Source organism: Triturus cristatus, chromosome 8, assembly GCF_964204655.1.
Source record: "Triturus cristatus chromosome 8, aTriCri1.1, whole genome shotgun sequence".
NCBI classification, from domain to species: domain Eukaryota; kingdom Metazoa; phylum Chordata; class Amphibia; order Caudata; family Salamandridae; genus Triturus; species Triturus cristatus.
This window is the reverse complement of record NC_140591.1, coordinates 1,348,751,699-1,348,774,639: the sequence shown is the minus strand read 5'-3', so window position 1 is coordinate 1,348,774,639 and position 22,941 is coordinate 1,348,751,699. Positions and strand designations below refer to the sequence as shown.

Here is a 22,941-nt window from a genome sequence, read left to right as displayed (position 1 = left end):
ACTCCAACAGCAGAGCCCTTCCCAGCTATGTGACCGAGGACACTGGCAGAAGGCACAAATGGTTGGGAGAAGAAAATACCAATTTTCAAACAGTGGCATTTTGAGAACTGTGACTTAAAATCCAACTTCACCATTAAAGAGGGTTTTAAGGTACAAATCATTTCAGTGAAAACAGCATATTCCTTTCTGCTCCCAATCCGATTAAGTGCTTGTCATTGGAAGCTGTAGGCCTTGTGACAATGCAAAACGAAATTAGGAGCTTTCCCTTACCAGAACATGTAAAACATATGTAGACATGCCCTGCTTTTTACATACAATGCATCATCTCATTTCGGGCCTACCTTAGAGGTGACTGTTAAGTATTATTACGTTACAGCTGATGTCTATGTATTTATTTCTTCTTGAATAAAGCTTTTCAAACACAAAAAAAAAAAAAAAAAAGAAGGTTTAGGCCTGGCAAATTATGTATTTTGCCAGGTTGAAATGGTAGTTTAAAACTGCCTGGAATACGTTTTAAAAGGTTATTTTTTATTTTTTTTTATTTTTTTTTATTGGCTTTTGTAATTGTTTACAATCAAACAACAACCAGAACATTGCGGTCACAGCACAACAGCATCCTTCATCCAATTTGCCTGTTCGTTTCCTAATCAGAGGTCTTCTATACCCACCACCCTTCCACTTGTATGTTAATCGTTTGATGATTCTGTGGAAACAGTTTGCAGATATTGGGTTAAGTATACCCAGTAGTCTCTGGGTTTTGATCCAGCAGGGAGTTCTTCTTCGTAAGTCCTCAGGGTATCTCTACAGTACGTTAAGTCCGTGATCCAGTCTTTCGGTTTTGGGATCCTCCTCCCATTCCAACATAGTGAGACCCTTCTTTTGGCCATTAACAACGCAATCACACAGAATCTGCGCTTTAGGGCCCGTAACTCAGGCAGCAGTCCTAGCAAACAGGTTTTGGCCTCGCAGCGCACCTCACCACCCACCATGACCCCCAATAATTTCGTCACCTGCTCCCAGTATTCCCCCACTGCCGCGCACGACCATGCCAGATGAATGAAATCCGCACCTTCAGTCCCACAACGTTCGCATCTAGAATCCTCCCGCAGCCCATAACGTTGTAGCCTAGCCGGTGTGTAGTACGTCTGGTGCAGGTATTTGAAGAGTAGTATGCGGAGGTTACCATTAGGTGTCAGCATTCCCGTCAGGGTGCAGGCAGTAACCCACTCCTCCTCCGTTAACTGCGTTTCTAGACAGCTGTTCCACTTCTCCATGGAAGCGTGTGTGTTCCCCGCTATGTCCCCCTGCATTTTTGTATATAGTGTAGATACCAGGTGCCTTTTTGCAGGTGTGGTGATCAGCCATTGCAACGCGGTCAATTCCTGCGGCTCCAACGGGTATGTTGGATACAGTCGTTTCACAGCTCTCTGCAGCCTATGATAATTGAAGCGAAATAGTGTAGACATGTTACTAATGAATGTTAGATGTTCGAGTGTTTTAAAGGTCCCATCCTCGTACAGGTCCCCTACAGTGTCGATGCCTACTTGGCGCAGCAAGTCCAACCCCACTCTTTCTTGCGTTACCGAGATAGCCGGATGCCATTGAAGCCTGAGCGCCGGGGCATACAGCGGCAGTTTATTGGCCAGTCTGCCCATGGTATGCCATGCTTTTTTCGTAACGTCAATGGTGTTTATGTCTCGCGTGTGCAAAGGGGGCCTACGATGAGTGATAATCGCCTCAAGGGGAATAGGCAGTGCATCTCCCTCCTCAATCGCAGTGTGGGTGAGAAATGGGATTTTGTGGTACCAATATTGTGCGTATTGTGCCTGCGTACAAAGATAGTAGAGATAGAGGTCTGGGACCCGGAACCCTCCTTGACTGTACGGTAACGTGAGTGTCCGCAGCTCCACCCTGGCCGTCTTTCCCGCCCAGACAAGCCGGAGGACCATCGAGGCAATCCTGCGGAACACCTCCATTGGGGGGTGTATAGGGATGTTAGTCAAAAGGTAAAGTAACTTCGGCAGGATCACCATCTTGACGATGGCAATACGATCAGCCAGCGATAAAGGCAGCTGAATCCATCTCCCCACCTTCTCCTCTAGTGTGTCGATCACCGTCCCGTAGTTAGACCTGATCACAATTTCCGGGTCCCTGTGAAACCACACACCCAGATATTTTATCGGGTCCGTTTTTCACTCCAAAGGATAATCTATGGGGTGCGGGTATGTGGTGTCAGTCAAAGGAATAATCAGGGATTTGGCCCAGTTTATGGTGACACCAGATTGACGCGCGAATTTTATGTATTCCCTCAACAGTGGATTCAGATTGGCCTGTGGGTCCCTCACGTAGAGCAGCATATCATCTGCATACAATGAGATGTGCAACGGGCGTTGCGGAAACTGCAGGGCCGAATAGTGATGTCCCTGTCTTATCTTGCAGGCGAGGGGCTCCAGTGCTATTGCAAACAGGAGAGGGGACAGCGGGCATCCCTGCCTCGTCCCCCTCCGGATATCAATGGTGTCTGAGATATAGTTATTCACCCGTATCCGCGCCACAGGTGCATCGTATAATAAGTGGATCCATTGGAGGAACATGAGTGGGAAGCCTATCCTCCGCAGTACCTTAGTCATATATTTCCACTCTAGAGAGTCAAAGGCCTTGGCTGCGTCTAGAAAGACTGCCGCAGCCTTCGTCTCAGGCGTTAAATAGTGTGAAAGCGCAAACAACGTTCGTGTATTGTGCGCAGTAGAGCGCTCTGGTATGAATCCAGACTGGTCAGGCAAGATCAATCTGGGCATCAGCGGGTTTAGTCGGGCAGCAAGCAGTTTGGCCAATATCTTGTTGTCCACGTTTATGAGGGACAGTGGTCTATAGGAGTCGCAAAGCTCCGGGTCTTTCTGTGGTTTGGGGAGTGCTAGCAGCAGTGCTTCCCGTAAGGTTGGCGGCAGGTGTTGCTGTTCATGAGCGTTACCATACATTTCCACCAGACGGGGGGCCAGCTGGTCAACAAACGCCTTATAAAATTCGCACGTAAAGCCATCGGGGCCCGGAGCCTTACCATTCGGTAGCGACTTAATTATTTCTGTGACCTCCTCCATTGTGATGGGTTGGGATAGGTATTCGCGATGCGCGTCCGATAGCCACGCTATCGCCACGTCTTCGAGGTACTCTCCGATTTCCGCCTCAGTGGCCGTAGGCCTGGAGGCATACAGCTCTCCGTATGCAGCCATAAATTCCCCCAGTATTTCTCGCTCACCATACTTCCGCTCTCCCCGCTGTCCGCGGATCACCTGTATGTTCTGCGGTGCACGTCCCTCGCATATGTTAGCCGCCAATCGCCTGCCTGGTCTGCCGCCCTCCCCATAGGCCCTCGCCACCTGTCGTTTCATGGTGTATTTAATTTCATCATCCGCGAGACTCTGAAATTCGGATAGTGTTGTCCGAATGTCCCCCAGTAGCCGAGCATTTTGTGTGCTCTCGTATTCACGTTCTAGAACTCGGAGCTTGTCTTCTTTAGCTCCGATCTGCTGTTGAATGTCTTTAAGGATGCCTGCATTGGTACTTATGCAGACGCCACGGATTGTAGCCTTGCAGGCCTCCCAGAGCACTCCCGGGTCGGTCGCAGTGGGCGCGTTATTGTCAAAATATTCCTGTATCGCCTGCCCAATGGTATCAGCGTATAGGGGGTCTACTAGTGCTTTAGCATTGAATCTCCAACTGAATGGAGGTGGCGTGTAGTTCGGTAGCTCCAGGGTGAGGAGCACCGGGCTGTGATCGGATAGTGTTCTAGGTAGGTGACGAACCTCCCTCGTCCACAGTGCAACGTCCCCCGACACCAGCCAGTAGTCAATACGGGACCAGCTACCTCGCGACGTAGTCACATGGGTGGCTGCCGGTTCAGCCGGGTGCCTACTCCTCCAAATATCAGTGAGTGCCCTATCCACCATTATGTCCTGGAGGACATGGAGTGCGCGCCTATGTGGCTCCGTTGTCGCCCCAGATCGGTCAACGTCATCACAGAGCGCAAGATTAAAGTCTCCACCCCATACCACGTGGGGAGCCTGTAGCTCGCGCAGTTTGCTCCACAGTAACTGGTAGAATTGCGGGTCATCCACATTTGGCCCATACACGTTCACCACAGCCAGCCTCTGCCCTCGCAGGAGACCAGTTAGAATAACAAACCGCCCCATGTCATCCTTCTCGACCTCCTCAATTGTATATTTCAGCCCTTTTTTTATCAGCACCATCACCCCCCGTGCATATGAGGAGTAAGAGGAATAGTGCACTGACTCGGCCCATCTACGGCCCACACTTATTCTGCGTGACGGTGCGCAGTGAGTTTCCTGTATGAGTGCAATGTCTATGCGCTGCCTGTCTAGGTACGCCAGCGTTTGCCTAATTTTCTTGGGGTTACCAAGCCCCCTGACATTCCACGTTAGTAATCGAAGATTTCCCGCCCCTAATCTGCTATCAGCCATCTCCCAGTAACAGCATGTATGCACCAGTCACCCCCACGTCTAGTGAGCGCGCCCCTATAACTGTCGTAGCGGGTAAGGCCCCTCTTGTTTCTCAGCAAACGTACTTGGAATTCAGCAATGCGTCTCATGCACAGTGACCAACATTTCAACTTCCCAACCATATCCCACTTCCCCCCACCCACTTCAGCACCCCAACTATGCCAAAGACATACCCCATAACTAAGGTCAAACATTAAGGTAACTGGATTCGGGGATCTCCCTTGTTGGGGGACCGCCTAGAACACACTACTCCATCCAACTCAATGGATGTGGACGGGGACAAATCACTGTTCAGAACCCAATAGGTCCCATATCTGTGTAAGCATCGTAGCAACCCTCCCCAGGGCCCAGCGCAGCCGCAGCAGCGTTCACATCGTCCCATTTACTGCATTACTGCCCTGCTAGCAGACGGGCACCTTCCAGCCATTTGTTCCATCCTCCTCCCGCACCTGACCTACATACCTATGATCTAGTCCTGTTAGTCAGGGTTTGTTGCTCCCGCTATGCATCTGGGGGGACCGTCCTCAACCCCAGAAAAACTTATGCCATCCCATCACGGAACGGCTGCTTCCAACGTTAAGCGGGTTCTGTCTGGTAATGATGTCTTACCCCTGGAAGCCCGTAGTCAGGAGTTAGTTCTGTACCACCATGACTGAGCTAGCAGTAATGTTACCGGGCATCAGCCCCTCAAAGGCCCCGGCATGTTCGTTCGCAGCAAGTGCACTCTCCGTCTGCGCCATGCCGTAAGTCGCCTCGTCGGCCGCTCCGTCCTCACAGTTCACCTCGCCAGGGCCGCAGGGTCAGCACACGGTGCAGGGCAGCTCAGTCGTTCTTCTATTATCCCTTTGCACAATATATTAGTCAGCGTCCGCAGTTTGATCAACTCTCCGCCTCTCCTTTCGCTTAGCACCGATTTTTTTGATGAGTTCATGCGCCTCTCGGGGCGAATGGCACAGCGTCGCATGTCCGTCGTGCGTTATTCGAAGCCGGGCGGGATAGAGCATGGCATAGTCGACCCCCATATCACGAAGTTTCTTTTTTACCGGAGTGAACTCCTTCCGCGCTTGTTGGACTGTGAGGGTGAAATCCGGATAGAACGCCAGTGTGTTTCCTTGGTGCGTGATCTGTTGTTTTTCACGCGCTATTCGGAGGACAGCGTCACGGTCCCTGTAGTTGAGGACTCTAGCGACTATAGGCCTCGGGGGCGCCCCAGGCTTCGGTCTCGGGGCCAGCGACCTGTGGGCTCGCTCAATGAGGAACATTGGGGACAGGTGCTCCGCGCCCACAACGTCCTTAAGCAGCTCCTCGACATACGTTTCCATCCGGCCAGTGTTGGTAGACTCCGGAACCCCCGTGATTCTAACGTTATTGCGTCTTGAGCGCGCCTCCAAATCCTCTGTCTTGTTTTTCAGCGCCTCCATCAGTCTCTCAGCGTCCGTAGATTTTTGAGTCGTGACTTGTGAGGCGTCCTCCAGCGCCCCAATTCGGGTCTCTGCCTCCGTCAGGCGCTCTCCGTGCGAATCCAGTTTCGCCGCCATGTTGTCAACACGCAGCGTGATAGTATCAAGTTTACCATGTATGTCCTGTAGGCTCTGCTGGATGGCCCTCAGTGCCTCTGCCATGCCCTGTGGTGTTGAGTCTTCAGCACCCGTTACTTCGTCTGGTGGCATTGTAGCGCCTTTGGTCTGGTGCTTAGTTTCAAATGGAAGCTTCGTTTGCGTCTTTTCCGGCTTCCCCATTTTGTCCGCGTGCGCTACTGGGCCCCGGGGGTCCCGCCGACAAGGTCACCGATCAGCACTGTCCCCCCCACAGATGGGATTTGGGGGCGTCGTAGCAGGGCGGCAGGCGCACAGCTCTCCGCAGTTTCTCAGGCTTTCACCTCGTTATTCCAACCATTCACCCCGCATGGGCTCCATTGCCGTCATTCAGCGCCCTTATGATCGTTATGTGGCCCAGCTCTCACCATGCCGCCGGCAGGCTTGCTCGTTCAGCACCATCCACGGAGCGCACCTTGTAACGCTCGCGGTCTCAGCGTCGCGCCAGCCGCACATGGATCCTGCCAGTGTCCGGACTTTACACTTCCATGAGGCCAGCCTGTAGCACACGTCTATTATGGCCCTCCGCTGCGTCAGTCAGGTCGCTCCTTGATCCTGCATCGGCGCCCCCAGCAGCCACCGCACTTCGCCGGTCTCGCGGTCGCCGCCGCAGCGCACCGCTATTTTCCTCCAGCCGTGTAGCTGCACCGCGGCTGAGCCCTCACCTCTTCAGCGGTCAGACAGGCAGGCGGACCGCATGCAACTCTTCTCAGGGCAGCGCCAGCCGCTGCCCGTCCGCAGCGCCGTCGTGTCCGGGCACAGCCTCCGTAGCGCTCCACAGTCTTTGTCCGTGCTCCCAGGGCTTCCGCGACGTGTCAGCAAAAGGAGATCCGAGGGCAACTCAGCGATCGCGTCCCCCGCAGGCACCAGTCTTCAGCGGCAGGGCCGACACCTGCAAGATCGCGTCTTCGCACTTTCGGGCGCCGCCATCTTGGGAGCCGTTAGCCTCTCGCGCCGCGGATCACCGGAGTCCGCGATTTCAAAGAAAGCAGGGCACCTGAGCGGGTCTCGCACTCCCCTTCCGTGGAGGGCAGCCTCCGATCATCGCAGCGACATTTTCTGGCTGCGGCGCGTCCCTGGTCATGCTTTTTTCGGCATTTATGTTCCCCGTCCGGCGGAGCTGTCTCAGGAGGCAGCCATTCCGCTGTGCGCCCTCTAGCGCCCCCCACGTTTTAAAAGGTTACATTGACGGGTGGCACCATAGTGCTGCAGGCCCACTATTATGACTTGATATACAGTCTCGGGGTACATGTAGTACCATTTATTAGGGACTTACAAGTAAACTAAACTTGTAAATCTGTTGTAGGAGAATTTTACCATGTTGCATGGAGACAGAACAATCACTTTAGTACTGGGTGGATGTGGAAAAGTGCACATTGTCCTAAAATCGATAAAAATAAATTCAGCAAAACAGGATGGGTGAAGGCAAAAGGTTTGCGGTAATACCACACCAAGGATGTTAGGTCTAACAATGTCCTAAAGAAATGCTGAGAGATTTTTGTGTTCAGAGTGCGGTTGTGGCTGAATCCTCTACTACCTGCTTCTAGGAGTCTATCTACTATTCTTATTTTAAAACTCTTGCCTTACTTCCTAAAACTGGAACTGCTGATTATCTTGGTTGAGAAACTTGGGATGCACAGAATGTAACTCTGGTGACGAGCAACTTAAGAAGGGGCAGACTCATGTGAAATGCCACCAACCCCTAGTTGAAGATGTAAACGTTGCTGTTCAACTGACAAAATGCCAGTACCAGGTTCTCCTTAAGGTAACAGCTGCTGGGATGTACCTTGAAAATACAGTGGGGCAGATTTACAAGCCCCTTGCTCCACTTTTGTGTCACTTTTCCCATGTTAAAAGTGACGCAAAAGTAGCGCAAGGGGCTTGTAAATCTGCCCCGCAATCTTTATATTTTGGTATTATCAAGTGTGGAAATCTTTTGGCCGCAAACGTGGAAACCATTGGGAGGTTAGTGTATGGATCTATCTCACACTGCATTGTGTTGATTAACCCAGTGATGTTCCCATGTCACAAAATCCTGAATGCGATCTGCGACCTTGACAAACTTGTGTATTGCCATGGCACCACATATCAAGTATGTTAGACATCCATGCATGAGTTTTGTAGCTATCTTGATAACTACATGTATTCACAGATTGAGGCGATGAGATTGAAGGAGCTCAAAGATACATGTGGTGTTTTATACTGAAAAAAAGAAGTACATGATTTGTAAGTTGAACACTTAAGGAGCCCACACACCTTTAATAGTGGAAACACTGAGGTACAAAAGTTATGAATAACTTATTATGTAGCATACACACTAAATACTGATTTGAGTGGGTAGTGCTTACCAAAATTTAATTGTGAGTAAATATAGAAACACTGAAGAATAGACAGATTATAACATTGTAGATAGACCAGATCATTAACTCCTTCAGTGTTGATTCTCTCCTCCTCTGACCTGAGTACCTTTCTGATATAAGAGGGATGTTTGCACATACACTTTCCAAACTTGTTTTTTTCCCAAGAAGGTATCCAAGCTAAATTTGCATCCTTTTTTCCCACACATTGGGATTCTATATGCATCCACGGTTTTTGCATTCCCCCAGAGGGAATGAAGAAAATATATTTCTTGTTTTTGGAAGGGTTTTGGAGAAAATATTTTGTGCAGGAATAAGTTTTTCTGTGACTGGCATCAATAAATCTCTTCCAAAGTTGTAATAATTTTTTTCACTTATTTTGGCAATTTTGGTAGCTGCAATATATGGGCCTGGGATCAGCTACCACCCAGGGAAACCTGCCTGCCCCATACATTTCTGAAAACAGCTTGTGGTGACCGTGGGCAGGAATAAGGAAACGCGCTCCCGTGCCAGCACAGAACAGTGGTGCTGGGCTGTAGAAGAGCCTACCAGGACCACGAATGGTGTGGGCTTCTATTGTGGCTCGCAACATGAATACGGGAGATACTCCACTTAAGGCTGTGTCAAAAAGTAAAAAAGAAAAAGTGTGATACTGGGTACTTTGATTTTTGTTTAGGAAAAAGAAAGAACAAAGGAAGCAAGTCCACAGCACATTAAAGGGGCTTCAAAGAATTGCCTCATAATGCCGTCCGAGCTCCCTCAAAAATATGCATAGTGATTGAAGTGGTTCGGTAGGTATGGCAGCGGCACCAGCAATAGTTGGAAACCACTGTAGGGGCTTAATGGAGATCGACAGACACTCTTTTTTTGTCTGTGAACCCAACACTACCAGGTAAAAGAAAACATGACCTTGGAAATATTTTGCTTTGTTTTTAAGCATTCCGTGGGGATATTTTAAGGTGTATGAGCAATTACTAGGAGGTCTTCTGGTAGATAGCAGACAAGTACAGGTAGCGAAAATACACATACAGTTAATTTTGTTGAATATTCAAAACATTATTGACATGCCTATTGTTGATAGTAAATGATTGCACATATTGTTTAAGGTCATTAAAAAGGGGTACTACTCTGAAATGTTCAAATACTGATTTGCATTGGCTTTGGGTTTTTATTTTGTCTATTATGTTGTAGTGACCCCCTGACAAAAGAAGACATCTTGGGCTAGATGTACGACCAATTTTAGCCTGTGCAAACGGGTTAGCGACATGTTTGCGCATTCTAAAATTGGAATGGCCATGTACTAACACAATTTTGCGAGTCACAAACGAATTGCGGCTCGCAAAAAAGTGTTTAGAGACTTGCTATTAGAAAAGGGCGTCTCCTTTCAAATAGCGACTCTGTAACCCATGTACAAATGTTTTACAACCGCAACCCTCGCAAATTACCACCCTCTTCAGGAGGGTGGTAATGGAGTCGCAAATGAGAAGGGGTCCCCCCCTTTGTGACAGGCTCTGAAAATATTTTTTAAGGGCAGGCTTTGGTCCGAGGGACCAGTACCTGTCCTTAAAAAATGAAAATGAAATGTTTCATTTTGTTTTTTAAATGCACCCCGTTTTCCTTGAAGGAAAACGGGCTGCAAAAAAAAAACACCTCTATTTAAAAGCAGTCCCAGACATGGTGGTCTGCTGAGCCCAGCAGGCCACCATACCTGCAACGGCCTGCCATTCCCAATGGGCATGCAAATTGCGTACGGCTCATTAATATCCATGAGCCTCGCAATTTGCGACCCCATTGGGAATCGCAAACAGTGTTAAACACACTGTTGTACATACAAAATAGTGCCTCGCAAATTGCGAGTCGCAAAAGACTCGCAATTTGTGGGGTGCTATTTTGCGAGTCGCACATCTAGCCCTTTGACTTTATAATTGACTTGACTTTTAATATAATGTACCCCATTGTTATGTCACACTCATGAGGAAGTATAATGTTTTCAGGTTTCAGGGCTTTCAATTGCACAGACCATTAGAGATGTCTCCAGCTAAGGTAATCTAGCAGACATTTATGGGGGTTACCTGTTCTGTTGGGGATTTTATTTAGGGTTGTTTTACCACAAATATTTTTACGGTCATTTTCTATACTTTTATTATGTTGGTGAAGTATTTAGTAGTGTGTGAAAAAAATAGATTTTTCTTTTTAAAATAAAAAAGTACTGTCTGGAGAGCAAATTGTTGAGTTTTATTTTTTGCACCGCTGAGTTCTAAATCCCTAGTTCATGCAACCTCCTGCAAATAAGCCTTGGACTACTCAGACTTGCTTCTCTGAGAGTCAAGTGCTAAAAATGGGTACTAGCTTCTCAGTTGGGGTATCTGCAATCAGGCCCCAAGGCAGCAGTGGTAGAAGGCATCATTTTTTACAACTGGGGCCCAGTATGCCCGGTCTGCCGTTGGACTCTCCGACCAAGATTTATTGCAACTACTAAACATCAAATTGAGCAAATATTGCAAAAGATGGCCAACCAAAGTGAAAGGCTAATGGCCCACAGTAAAATATGACAGTAGAATTCTGAACATTAATGATCTGGTACTATAATTTCTGCCAACGTCTTATGGCATATTTTGAGATTCTTTCTGGGTATATGTGGAATAAGGGGGTTGGGGCAGTTTCTTCAAATGTTTTACCAAAATTTCTCTAGTAGCAAAATTCAATCAGAGACATTGGGTTCCTTCTACAATTTGAAAAGCCTGTATAGTATTATTAGATCATCTCCTATTCATTTACAGACCTGCCATTCTTTTAATGGTGCTGGAGGAAAAAAGGCTTGGTGTTCCAATATTTGAGATCTGATATTAAATATGGGAATGTTTGCACCTAATATAAAAATATGTCCTATAGGTGGATCTCATCATGTGAATACCATATATTAGTATGGCCATGATCGCTAATTCAAACAAATAGTCGAACACGGAAAGAATTAAAGGACACCAATATGCAGAAACATCTGATTCTCTCTCTCTCTCTCTCTCTCTCTCTCTCTCTCTCTCTCTTTCTTTTGCTCTCTCACTCTCTTTCTCTCTTTCTCTCTCTCTTTCTTTCTTACACACACACAACAATCACTGTAAATCTTAGTAAATGTATAATTATGCATCTACTCACCTCCAAATACTTTTTCAAAAAGTAATGTATAACAATAAACGAACGAAATACACAGGTGGGAGATAAACTATTTAAATACTACAAATGAAACAGAAAGGCAAATGAAATGATAATCAACTTTGCAAACAAATACGTTCCACATTGCAGACTTATCACAACAGCATATAGACACCATTGTTCTTATGTAACTGTCCACTAGAATATGAGAAACAAAACTTGCTTCAGCATTTCAAATTTCAAATCAAAACCAGAACACTGCTCCCAATGGACTTTGGTGGTGCACTGCGCCTGTGAAGAAAAGATGTATGTCGTGGAAAGTCAACTACACCTGGCACTCACAGCTTCTGATTTAGAGTTAGGTGTTACTGTAACATCTTTTAAGTCTCGGGTGAATCTGAAACTAGTGTAGAATTCACAGGGCTAGATTTACTTCTCAATGTTCACCTTGCTGTGCAAGAGGATCCTAGAAATAAGTGCAATCTTCAAAGAGATGTGAAGACAGTTTAAAGAATGATGTCCTCCAAGCAGAGTCATTCTAATAGGCACATGCAGCACCATACATGTAAACAAACAATGCATCTGCTTATCATACCCTACAAACTACAATATGTAACTGTGCACATTGGATACATTAGGGAATATTTAATAACATGTGATGCAATACAGCACAGCAAGGGCAGTGGCTGTGCTGTGTTGCATGAAAAGGAGAGAGAAGAACTGCACCATATTCACACAGATATGCCACAGGTCTGCTCTCTCCTAGCACTGGCACACTTGTGGCTGCCTAACGGCAAACCAGGCACCCTTGTGTCATGTCTTAAGGGTGCCTGTGTTGTGGTCAGGACACTGACAAACTTTTCTGTTATGCTATTTCCTCTTTGTGTGTGTGCTGCAGGAACAAAATGAGGAGATCTAAAGATATTTCTTCTCTTTATGCCATCCTCAGGTAGGCACACCATTTTGGCAAATACCCATGTTTGTAAGTATTTCTGAATATATGGAATTACATTAAAATACACACTAGGATGCACAGGAAGGTCCACACACCACCCATGTAAAGCCTACTTGATACAAGGTAATGCAAGAAGAGTGGCTTTGTATATCCCAAACTAGATTTTGCCTCAGGGCTGAGCCAAAAAACGAATGCACCCCACAGCAAAGTCCAAGTAAATCTGGTCCACTGTTGATGCTTGGACATCTTGCACCAGGAAACAGAGCAGCTTTAACTCTGCCCATGTCCAATTAAGATGCAACATTTAGAGTTTCACTGACATCTTTAAACAAAAATCCAGTCCCTGTGTCTTCCTCAAGAAATGTAAGAAGTCGATACGTCTGCTGAGTGTAGGGTCTCTGCTACAGGTGTGCCTCATGCTGCATGGGATGGCAATAAATAGATTACATCCTCGTCCCGAATGCATGCAGGTATTCCATATCAAGGGCTGCTGCCAAAACTACAGCAACAGCAGCTGCCAGAACACACTGCTCCATCACTAAAGAATGGGTAGCCCTAGGCTGAATTATGCACTGCTGAGATGTAGATATTTATGCAGTGCACAAACATGGCTAGGCTCAAACCGCTTCTGCCAAACAATGTCAGACAATGTATTGGCCGTCACATGCTCAAGCATCTAGTAGATCACCCCCTGAGGGGCATGCTAAAGCTCTTGCAGTGATTCACATTTCTGCTTTGTTTTATTCATTGGTAACTATTAATGATCATGATGCACATATTTTCTACATTTGCCTTAACTAAGCAGCCTCCCCATATGGATTAATTTTATTGTTTTTTCTGTAGCCACATCTACTCCCCATTGCAAAAGTGTCTGTTAGTTTGGTGTATCTGTGCTGTTATCCATCTCATGGACCCCACCCATGGGATCTCCTATGGGCATTAGCAATCTAGTACTAGAAGAATTTTGTGTGTCTGGGTAATCATTAGAGGCTCCATGACGTTCCACTGTATCCTGTAAACATCTAATTCATACTCCTTTCTACTATCTGCATCTTGTATGACACACTGTTCTTCAACATGTAGAGAGAGACACACCAGACTCCCTTGTACCACAATCTCTGGCCTAGCATGATCAATACTCACCACAGACACAATGTGTGGTAGTCCTTCACCAAATGAAGTGCTTCCAATACTAAATTTACCTTGAATTGCTGATGGTTCATGTGCAATAGGTAAAAAGTAACCTTACTTAGGGCCTCATTTACGGGAAATTGATGTTGGGCAGCGCCGCAATTCTTCTTGCCGCGCTGCACTATGCCCATGTGAAAGGGCAGGAATACACCGTATTTATGAAATATGGTGCATTACTGTCTTTTCTCCCGGCGCTGGCACACAATTTGGTGCCAGGCACCAACACAGGCACCCTTCCATCATGGTGCAAGGGAGTCTGCGTTGCATGCAGGATCGTTTTTGTGCAGGATGGGGCATCTTCTCGCACACAATATATCCCGAGAGGCATTATCCTCTTTCCATGTGTGCTGCAGAATGCATCACACATGGAAAGAAGTAAAAACGATGCTTAAAATCTTTATTCAGGAGGAAGGGCAAGCTTGTACTTCAAAGGTAGGGATTCGGTAGTTTCTTCGAAAAAAAAATAATCATTTTATTTCTTCCTTCAATATGTTTTAATCAATTGCTTGTATTCCCTGTATGGCCCTGTCTTTTTATAGTAATGGGATGGGACTCCCACTGTTAAGTCTGAGCGTCTGGAAGCTTCATTGATTTTCCTGCAAGGATCCATAATTCATCCTTTAAATTGTGTGCTTCCTTTCAGTCGGCTCTTCGTTCAGTTAGAGCTGCAAAGAGAATGAGCTCCAACTGAATGAACATGGACGGCTTTATTTTGTTCAACGTAAAGATCATTACTCACTCATTTTGGGGAGCCATTTTTTCACTTAAGATCAGGGGGCATATGTATCAACATCTCCATTTGCGATTCTCAAATAGCGATTTTTTGAGAATCGGTATTTGAGAATTGCAAAACGGGATGTATATAAAAATTCACACAAATTTTGCGAATTCTTAAAATTCCTTAATTGCGATTAGCAAATTGCGAAATCGCAATTAAGGAATACCTTCCCATTCATTCCTATGGGCCAGGAGGCCCATAGCAATGAATGGGAAGTCCTTCTCAATTTGCGAATCGCTATTTGCTAATCGCAAATTGAGAATATTTTCAAAGGTGCAAGGGTGTCATGATGACACCCTGATGCACCCCTGAAATCAGCATGTGTGCGCATATGGCGCACATACATGCCCTAAGGGCCCAAATTACCACTAACTTGAAGTTGGCGGTAATTTGCGATTTCTTAAGGAGAAATCGCACAACTTGGGTGCGTGTTACATAGCATTTAAGAAATCGCAATTTGCAATTTCTTAAATGCTTACGCAAACTTAAGAAATCGCAAAATTAGCGATTCCTTAAGAATGCGAGGCTGAAATGCCTCATACATCTCATTTTGCGATTTTGTATTCGCAAACGCTGTTTTTTTGCGATTCGCAGCGTTTGCGAATACAAAATCGTTTGATACATATGCCCCCGGATCTTTTAAAACAAGGAGTAGCATTTGAATATAAAAACTGAGTGGAATTTTGTGTATATAAATATTCATGTGCAATTTATTAAACCACACCCTAGCTTCCTTTTTGGCTGCATTCTACTGTGCACTCGGACACAAATGTTACAACAATAATACATTTAAATATTGATAGTTAGTCCTGAGACCGAGTAAAAAAGTCAAGCCAAGTATATAATTTTATGAAGTGAATCAGATTTTTTGTGATTTACTTACTTAAACAAATAAACAGAAAGTTCATTCTAAGTGCTCATATCCCTGGCATATGAAATAAATGTAGCACGGATGTCCCGCTCTCACTAGCTCAACATGTGCAGTCTCATTGAAGTCATTTTAAATGAATATTCAGATATCTAGGGTGGGCGGAAGGAGAATTCTAATCCCAAATCCTCTTTCACAGAAAATGTCCACAGCTAAGTGTCATTTACATGCCAATTTATATTACATTTACAATTACCACATGTCGATTCACTAAACTAGAAATTATGTATTTTGCAACTCTTCTGAAAATCCGTGAATGCAACAAAAAGTTTAATTCTAGGATTACAATTTAATCTACTTACTTCCTTACATGTACAATTTTTTTGATCGAATGCAACAACCTAATAACTATTAAACTGATTGGAGCCTATCCACGTGTTTAAATCACAATATTTCAATAAGTATAATTAAAAGAAAAGAAATTTACATTTCCTTTTTTTTCATGAACCTTTTACATACTGCGGCCATTTGTAAGTAGTACATCTGTTATTGCACTATGGACAGCATGTGTGACTGAAATTTAAGACTATCTGCCATTATGAGGTGATTTGGGTTTACTGATACCACTCTCTGCTAGCCTTACGCCCCAACTGTTGCCTCAAATCACTGAATAAAACTTGCTTAAATTGAAACACTTGGTGACGATCTTGACTTTATGACTGGTTAATTTACCTTACATTTCCAATGTTCAAGCTAGAATTACATGTCACAAATAGCGGAGAATTAATGTATCTTTTTTTCAATTACAACTTTATATAAAGTTCCTTGTACTTCTACAGTGACATTGTATCTTGACAGAGGAGAAATGTTTATCTACAGCATGCAGTGGTGTAAACAAACCTAAGAAGGCGAATCAAAATTAAGGGTGGGCGGAATTTGTGGAAGTGCCTTTCGCAAAATGTTGCGAAACGGCAAAAAATCTCCGCTAACACGCAAAATTTCGAGTGCTCGCGGAGATTTTGTGCTGATTAATGCGTTACTGAATTTGACCTTCAACTTGGGCACCGGCTTTATTTATATCTGTAAGTGCTTCCTGTTGAGGTTTAATTTTTGTGACAGGAGCATCGTGCCAGAAGGAATCCTGCCCTGCATATTTATCCAAGAAGATGCCACCGTTTGTGCAATACCTCTACTCAACTGGAGTACTTTCTACTGGCTAATCAGTAAGTGCTACCTCGGTGGGTAAATGTATAGTGCTTTTCCTACACTACAGCTGCGTAAAGGGCCAGAAGAGTTGTCTCCAGCGACCATGTGTGTCTGTAACTTTTGCCACCGCGCCGATGGGCGCCGGGGCCCTCGAGTGAGCTGTCCATCATAGTGGGGAAAGGGCGGGAAGATGTTGCACACCACTGGTGTGTGGGCTGGGGCCAAACGGCGGGGCTTCTATGCAGTTCAAATGCCTCTTGTTTATAAAGGATCAGAGGCCGACCAGCGCAGCAGATTAGGAGACAGAACCTCCTCGTGTCAGGAACTGCACAGGATTGCGCTCGAGAAACTCATGGATGCACAGACCTCAATCAAGGATTACAGCAAATTGTTGATGGTAGATATGGGGAGAAAGCACATCTGCCTAGCCTCCACCGTGCTCACGAATCCTTTGTGCTGATTAATGCGTTATTGAATTTGACCTTCAACTCGGGCACCTGCTTTATTTAAATCTGTAAGTGCTTCCTGAGGACTAAAATGACAGGAGCATCATGCCAGAATGAATCCTGCCCTGCATATTTTGGTCCCGCCACGGATCGCAGAAGAATCGACATTTTCGCGTTCCACGTGCAACGCGAAATGCCGAAATTTCGCAATTTCCGCGAGCGTAACGGAAATTGCCGTCCACCCCTAATCAAAATCAGCACCTAGCATGGTATAAAACCCATCAGTTTATAGAGCTGAAATGAAGATATGAATAAATGGTGTGGGCAAATATCCCTTAAAAACCATCTGTGATTTGACTTGTAATTTTACTCCTTTTAATCAATGTTATAGCTGATTATTACGATACAGAAAAGAAGATTAGAGAGTCATCTGATGCACAAGGTAAACCTACAGTCAACTATATCAGGTACTCTGTGTGAAGAAGAATAACCCACATTTCCTGAATGTCTCATGAAGGGGACATAGAATCACAATGTGTAGAAAACGTGTCAGAGCAATGACCATCACAGGCACATGCAGTTGAAAGGCATGACGTTAAGGACCATTTGAGAGTGTGCAACACTAATGGGAAAACAAGTGACCCAATTGGTCCATTGATCCCTGCCCTATCTGGCACTCACTGGCCTTCATAGTCAGGCAATTCTCTGAGGTGGGACGGGGGGTCCTCCCAGCTAGCTAATTTTCCTAGGTTGAGAATATGTAGGACTAGTTCTGACTGTATATATAGGTTTTCTTAAGTGGGATATGTTTTAGATATTATGTGCACGATTACTAAACTAGTAAACTCGAGTGCAGTGCCATTGACATTTGTCCCAAGTCAATTATGAGGCGGCGTAGAACAGTGTCTTAAGACAGGATTCATATATTTGTATTGCTTTTTAGAGTTCATGTTTTTTTATTTTTCATAAAGCAAAACTGTTGTCTGAAGTATTTTCATGCCATGTCGAATGATATCAGTATGGCATATTTGAGCAGCAAGACTTGTACTAGTTGACTTGAACTGCAGATAAAGGCCCAAAAAGGTGGGACTCATTAATTGGCATGGCTAATATTGTCCCAAAGTTAAAAACAATAAGACTATTAGTATCAGCTTGCCCCTTAGCTACTGGCCCCCAAACAATCGCAAATCATACTAGGAGCACTTGTTTGCTTGCCACTCTGTGCCAGCTTTACCCTTTTTCTTGTTGTCCTAGAAAAGTAAGAAAAATAGGTAAAACCCTCTGTTTATATTTCAGCTGCTCTGCATCATTTGAGTTTACATTCTCCCCATCTAAGTGATCGGCAATAACGGCTACTACCCGGCAGTTGCGAAAATCCTGCTTTTCTGAGTGACAGCTGCATACCAGGACAGACCAGTAGCAATATCAGCACACTGCCACAAAAAGGTTAATAGTCTCAACCACAGTGTGCTGTTATCACCACTCATTTTTCTTAAGGGAAACTAAACCTATATAGATGCAGAAAATCAGAAAAAGGATGAGGAGCTTAGAGGACTTCGGGACAAGGTGTAGAAAGAAAAAAAACACAAAAACACCACAAGAACTGCAACCTGGGAGTGTTAGGATGCTTTATGAGTCAGCCCGTAGCAGTAGCTATTGCCCATAAATGATTCATTTTGAGTATCTGTCTTTACCCAAAGCTCAACTGAGGAGATACATCAAAAAATGGGCCCAATCATAAACATTTTGATTAGGCTTCCTACTAGAGTAGCATCATATAGGTTCCATCGTTTTACATTTGGCTAGGCCACATGCATATTTACATTGGGAGACATCCATTACAACGCAGTCTTTACACCGCGATACGTTTAAAACGTGGCCAATACAATGCAAGTTGTTACAACGACTTGCGCTGGATGGCGCTATACACTAAGGAATGTATGATTTACTATTCCAACACCTTCCCTACTGTTACGTAAGCTGGAGTTGGAATAGTAAATCATAGCATTCCTAAGTTCAGCGTTGTAACGACTTGTGTTGTAATGACTGCATTGTAAACATATCACGGTGTAAAGACCGCGTTGTAACATCATACATTCATTTACCTGTGGCCTTATGTACTTGTGTGATGCAATAATACAAATGAGATATGGTGCAACAAATATATAGAAATTGCATCTATTGTATGTTTTGACACATATGTGTGTGTGCATATTAATGTTTTTCCTTTTCAGAGACATCTGGATTCTATAGGTGTAATTGTAAGGCGGTGTGCTAAAATGTTTTTAATGCAGAGCATTCACCAGGGATTAGTCAGAATGACTCATATGTGTGTTCAATGCTTTCATTATAAATTGTGACTGATTATTTTTGTTAATAAAAAAGTATTGTTATATTGTGCTACATTTAAGAGTGCAGAATGAAAAGGTTTATTCCTTTATTGAAGACATAATTTTTCGGATTATATGTAGGTTGTAAAATTAACATGCATTTAAAGAAAAAGTTAAAGTTAGCATGATTGTGGGCCTTAAGCTAACAGCCAAGACATTTAATACTAACATGAAAATTGTTTTTCTGCATGTTTTTCCCCTCTGCAGGTGCAGACCAGAGGCATTTGTTAATTAGCAATAAGCACATTGTATTTCAGAGATTGTGACGTGAGTAAGAACCGGCAAAGTCAAATAATTTAATGAAGAACAAAGGGGGTGCTACCAGTTGTGACTATTAGACGAAGGGAGGGATCCAAGGACACCTTTGAAGTGTAGCCCAGAATATGGGAGTAGTGTTCAAAGGACCAATTTATTTCTTGGGAAGTGGAAAAGTACTGTGATATGTATGAGGTCATATTTCTCAAGTGTTCTTTGTGTATTTTAATTAGTGAACCCATCTTGGGTTTAGTCATATTCCCTTTAGACCTGGAGAGGTACAGACCTCTCTTATCATCTCTGATTGTGTGACTTCATGCTATACATGACTCTTTACCTATAGAACTTCTTAAGTGGTACTGATGTTGCATCTGTACTTGCTTCCTTGATTCAATAGGGTTTCCCCTATCCTTAGTTTAGTGTGGGGCTTAGTATATGCTGCAAATATTTTTCATGTATGCGGAGAAGGATTGAAACCATTTGTCTACTCATCAAATCCGTTTCCTTATTTTCTGTATCACTGTACTGAAATCCTTAAATGTTCTTTGCTGGTCAGGTCCAATATTGTCCGTTGTATTGCAGTATGTTCTTGAGATTGATTTATATTAGTCTGGCTTTGAATTTGTAATAAACCTTTTAACATCAAGTTGCTGATTCAGACTGGTATTGTGAGTTCCTAATGATCACACTGTACTTTGTGATTTAAGTTGTTGTTAACCTCTTTTCCTCTCAGGCTACTATCAAGGTCTATTGAGCAGAACCAAATTGTAAGACAGGGCCAAGAGCAGTCTCACTACTGTAGGGTTCCCTAAATTCAAGAGCAAGCTACGAGTAAACCAGTAGATTGCTTGGTGTACTTATGAAATGCATGAGTAAGTGAATCATACTACAAGAGAAAATTACAGATACTATTACACCAATCTTGTTACTCAGGTGCAGAGTATTTCAGCATAGCACTGCACATCTTCAACTTTTTTAATTGGAGGGTGCAGTTTTTTCCTTTCTTCAGTGCTCTATGCTCTGCATTTTCTTGAAAGTCGTCTTTTTCAGAGTAGTTTTCAGCCTACTATTCTGTTGCTGGATATGGTGGCATTGTGAGTGAGTGCAGTAACTTTGTATCTCTCTAGTTAAGAAAGTAGGGGCCAGATTTACCATTCTTTCATGCAGCGCAACAAGCCACCTTGCTATGCTGTGCTCTGTGACAGGGCAGGGATGCACCGTATTTACCATTATGCGATGCATTCCTGTCCTTTCTTAGCGCTGCCTCACATTTGGCTGCCTATCACTAATGGTAGGCACCCTTACATCATGGTGCAAGGGTGCCTGCGTTTAGGCAGGATTGGTATAGTGCAGGAAGGGACACCTCCTGAGAGGCATTTTACTCTTTCTATATTTGCTGCGGAATGCAGCACACATAGAAAGAGGAAAAAGGAGGAGAAATAAATATAGTTCTTCTCGTTACGCATCACCTGGGGAGGCATAGTATTTTGACTCATTTCCAGGTCCACCACTAATAGTTAAATCTGAGAATGCACCAAAATACATGGGTGGATGGGTGTGAACGCTCATGCTCAATCCATGGAATGCCTCCCTGCCCCAGAGTAATGTAAGGCAGTGATTTGCCATACCTTGTGTTACTCCAGATTTATCCAGCCATGCAGGGCCATGCAAGGTGGCCTTGCGTGGCTTGATAAATCTCACTTAGGTTTTGTGTCACACTTGCGCTCCCTTGCATGGTGCAAGAGTGACACAAAAGCTTGATAAACCTGACCCTAGGTACTCAGTTAAGAGTTTTCAAAATGAAAAAATAAACACTGGATTCTTATGCCACTAATTCCAACTGCAAAATTAAAAAACTTAATCTTAGCTACACAAACACATACGGATGATAATCCACTCAGAAGCCATTTACCCTACAAACACAATAAAACCCATGATTACATGCTTTTTTTACAGGTTGCATTCAGACAAAAACTGTGTACTCACCAGCCAAGGCAAGTGTATATTCCTGATACCGAGTGCCTATTCTGTTTGTAGCAGTACAGTTGTAACGTCCAAAGTCATTATCAGATAGTGGTGTTATCTGAAAAAAACATAGCACACTCCATTTAACCAGAGCTGTGGGACTAATGTAGCATCAAAGAATTCATGAAACATCTTGTCTCCAGTGGCACTGATCTTCACAAGCGACTTATCAGTCATGCTGCCACAGGATCTACCTTCAATAAAAGTATTTTACTATATGCAATTACAAACAGGAAACGTGATTACCAACTGTTACTTATGATTCAGCGACGGTTCGTAGTAAAGAACACAGATGATTATTACAATGTCGAAAGCCCTACCTATTTGGAATTCTTTAAAATTGTGACTATTTTGTCGCAAAAAGCGGACCGAAGGAGACATAGATTTCCATATTTGTTCTAAGATTTATGCATTAATGAACTGTTTTATAACTCACAACAATGTCAATAGACTATAGTCTAGATCATTCCAGGGTAAACAGAATTGTCCTTGGTTTTCAATTTTTAGTAAAGAACATAAAGCAAATATTCAGATGGTTTCAATGTGCTCTCAAATTTGGGAGCTGGGTACTAAGATATGGCACATTGACTCAGCTGTGACCCTGTCAACATGTCATGTGTAAATGGGGACAGTGCACTGCATCAGAGCAAACACACTGTTGCCAGTGCAGGTGCAAATCTTGGAACAGAGCATTAGTGAAAGAGGGAGCTGCTGTTTGAAAGCACCAGCCCATTTTTCACTGTAGGTGGCAATTGGTCTTCATTTCAAAGAGGAACAGAGATCCCTCTGTAGGGGGTGCTAAGAGTGACTGCACCTGCTTGAAGGTGGATGCCTGTCGAGGGTCTTAGACCCAACTGTGCCCTTAGTTGACACCTTAATGTATATCACGTCCATGTGGCTCACTGTCATTGCACCTCCTGCCTATCTCAACAGCAAAGATTCCCTCAGTTGTATGGGACTACCCTGCAAATGAGGGAATGCCACCTTCAAATCACTCCAGTGCACACTTCGTTTCAACACAATATGTATTACAGAAGCAGCTGCAAAAGTGTTTTGAGGCGCTTTCTGTAATACCAGTGCACTCTAGGGGCACATAAAGCAGGCACAAGCACTGATTGCATGCTAAGAATAGTTTTGATATCAGAGCTCCAGGAGATTTAAGCTATTTCAAAGGGCTCACCCAATTTTGGTTAAGGTGGAAAGCCTGC

At 44.3% G+C, this 22,941-nt stretch overlaps 1 protein-coding gene across 2 annotated transcripts in view; it reads right to left on the bottom strand.

Annotated features, from left to right (window-relative positions):
- The window catches only part of NCAM2 (neural cell adhesion molecule 2), a 1,313,898-nt gene that overhangs the window by 309,150 nt on the left and 981,807 nt on the right, over window positions 1-22,941 (bottom strand). For both annotated transcript variants that reach the window (XM_085623062.1, XM_085623061.1), the window contains one exon: window positions 21,695-21,791. In XM_085623062.1, coding sequence (XP_085479188.1) covers window positions 21,695-21,791 — 97 coding nt within the window. The remainder of the gene's footprint in view (window positions 1-21,694; window positions 21,792-22,941) is intronic.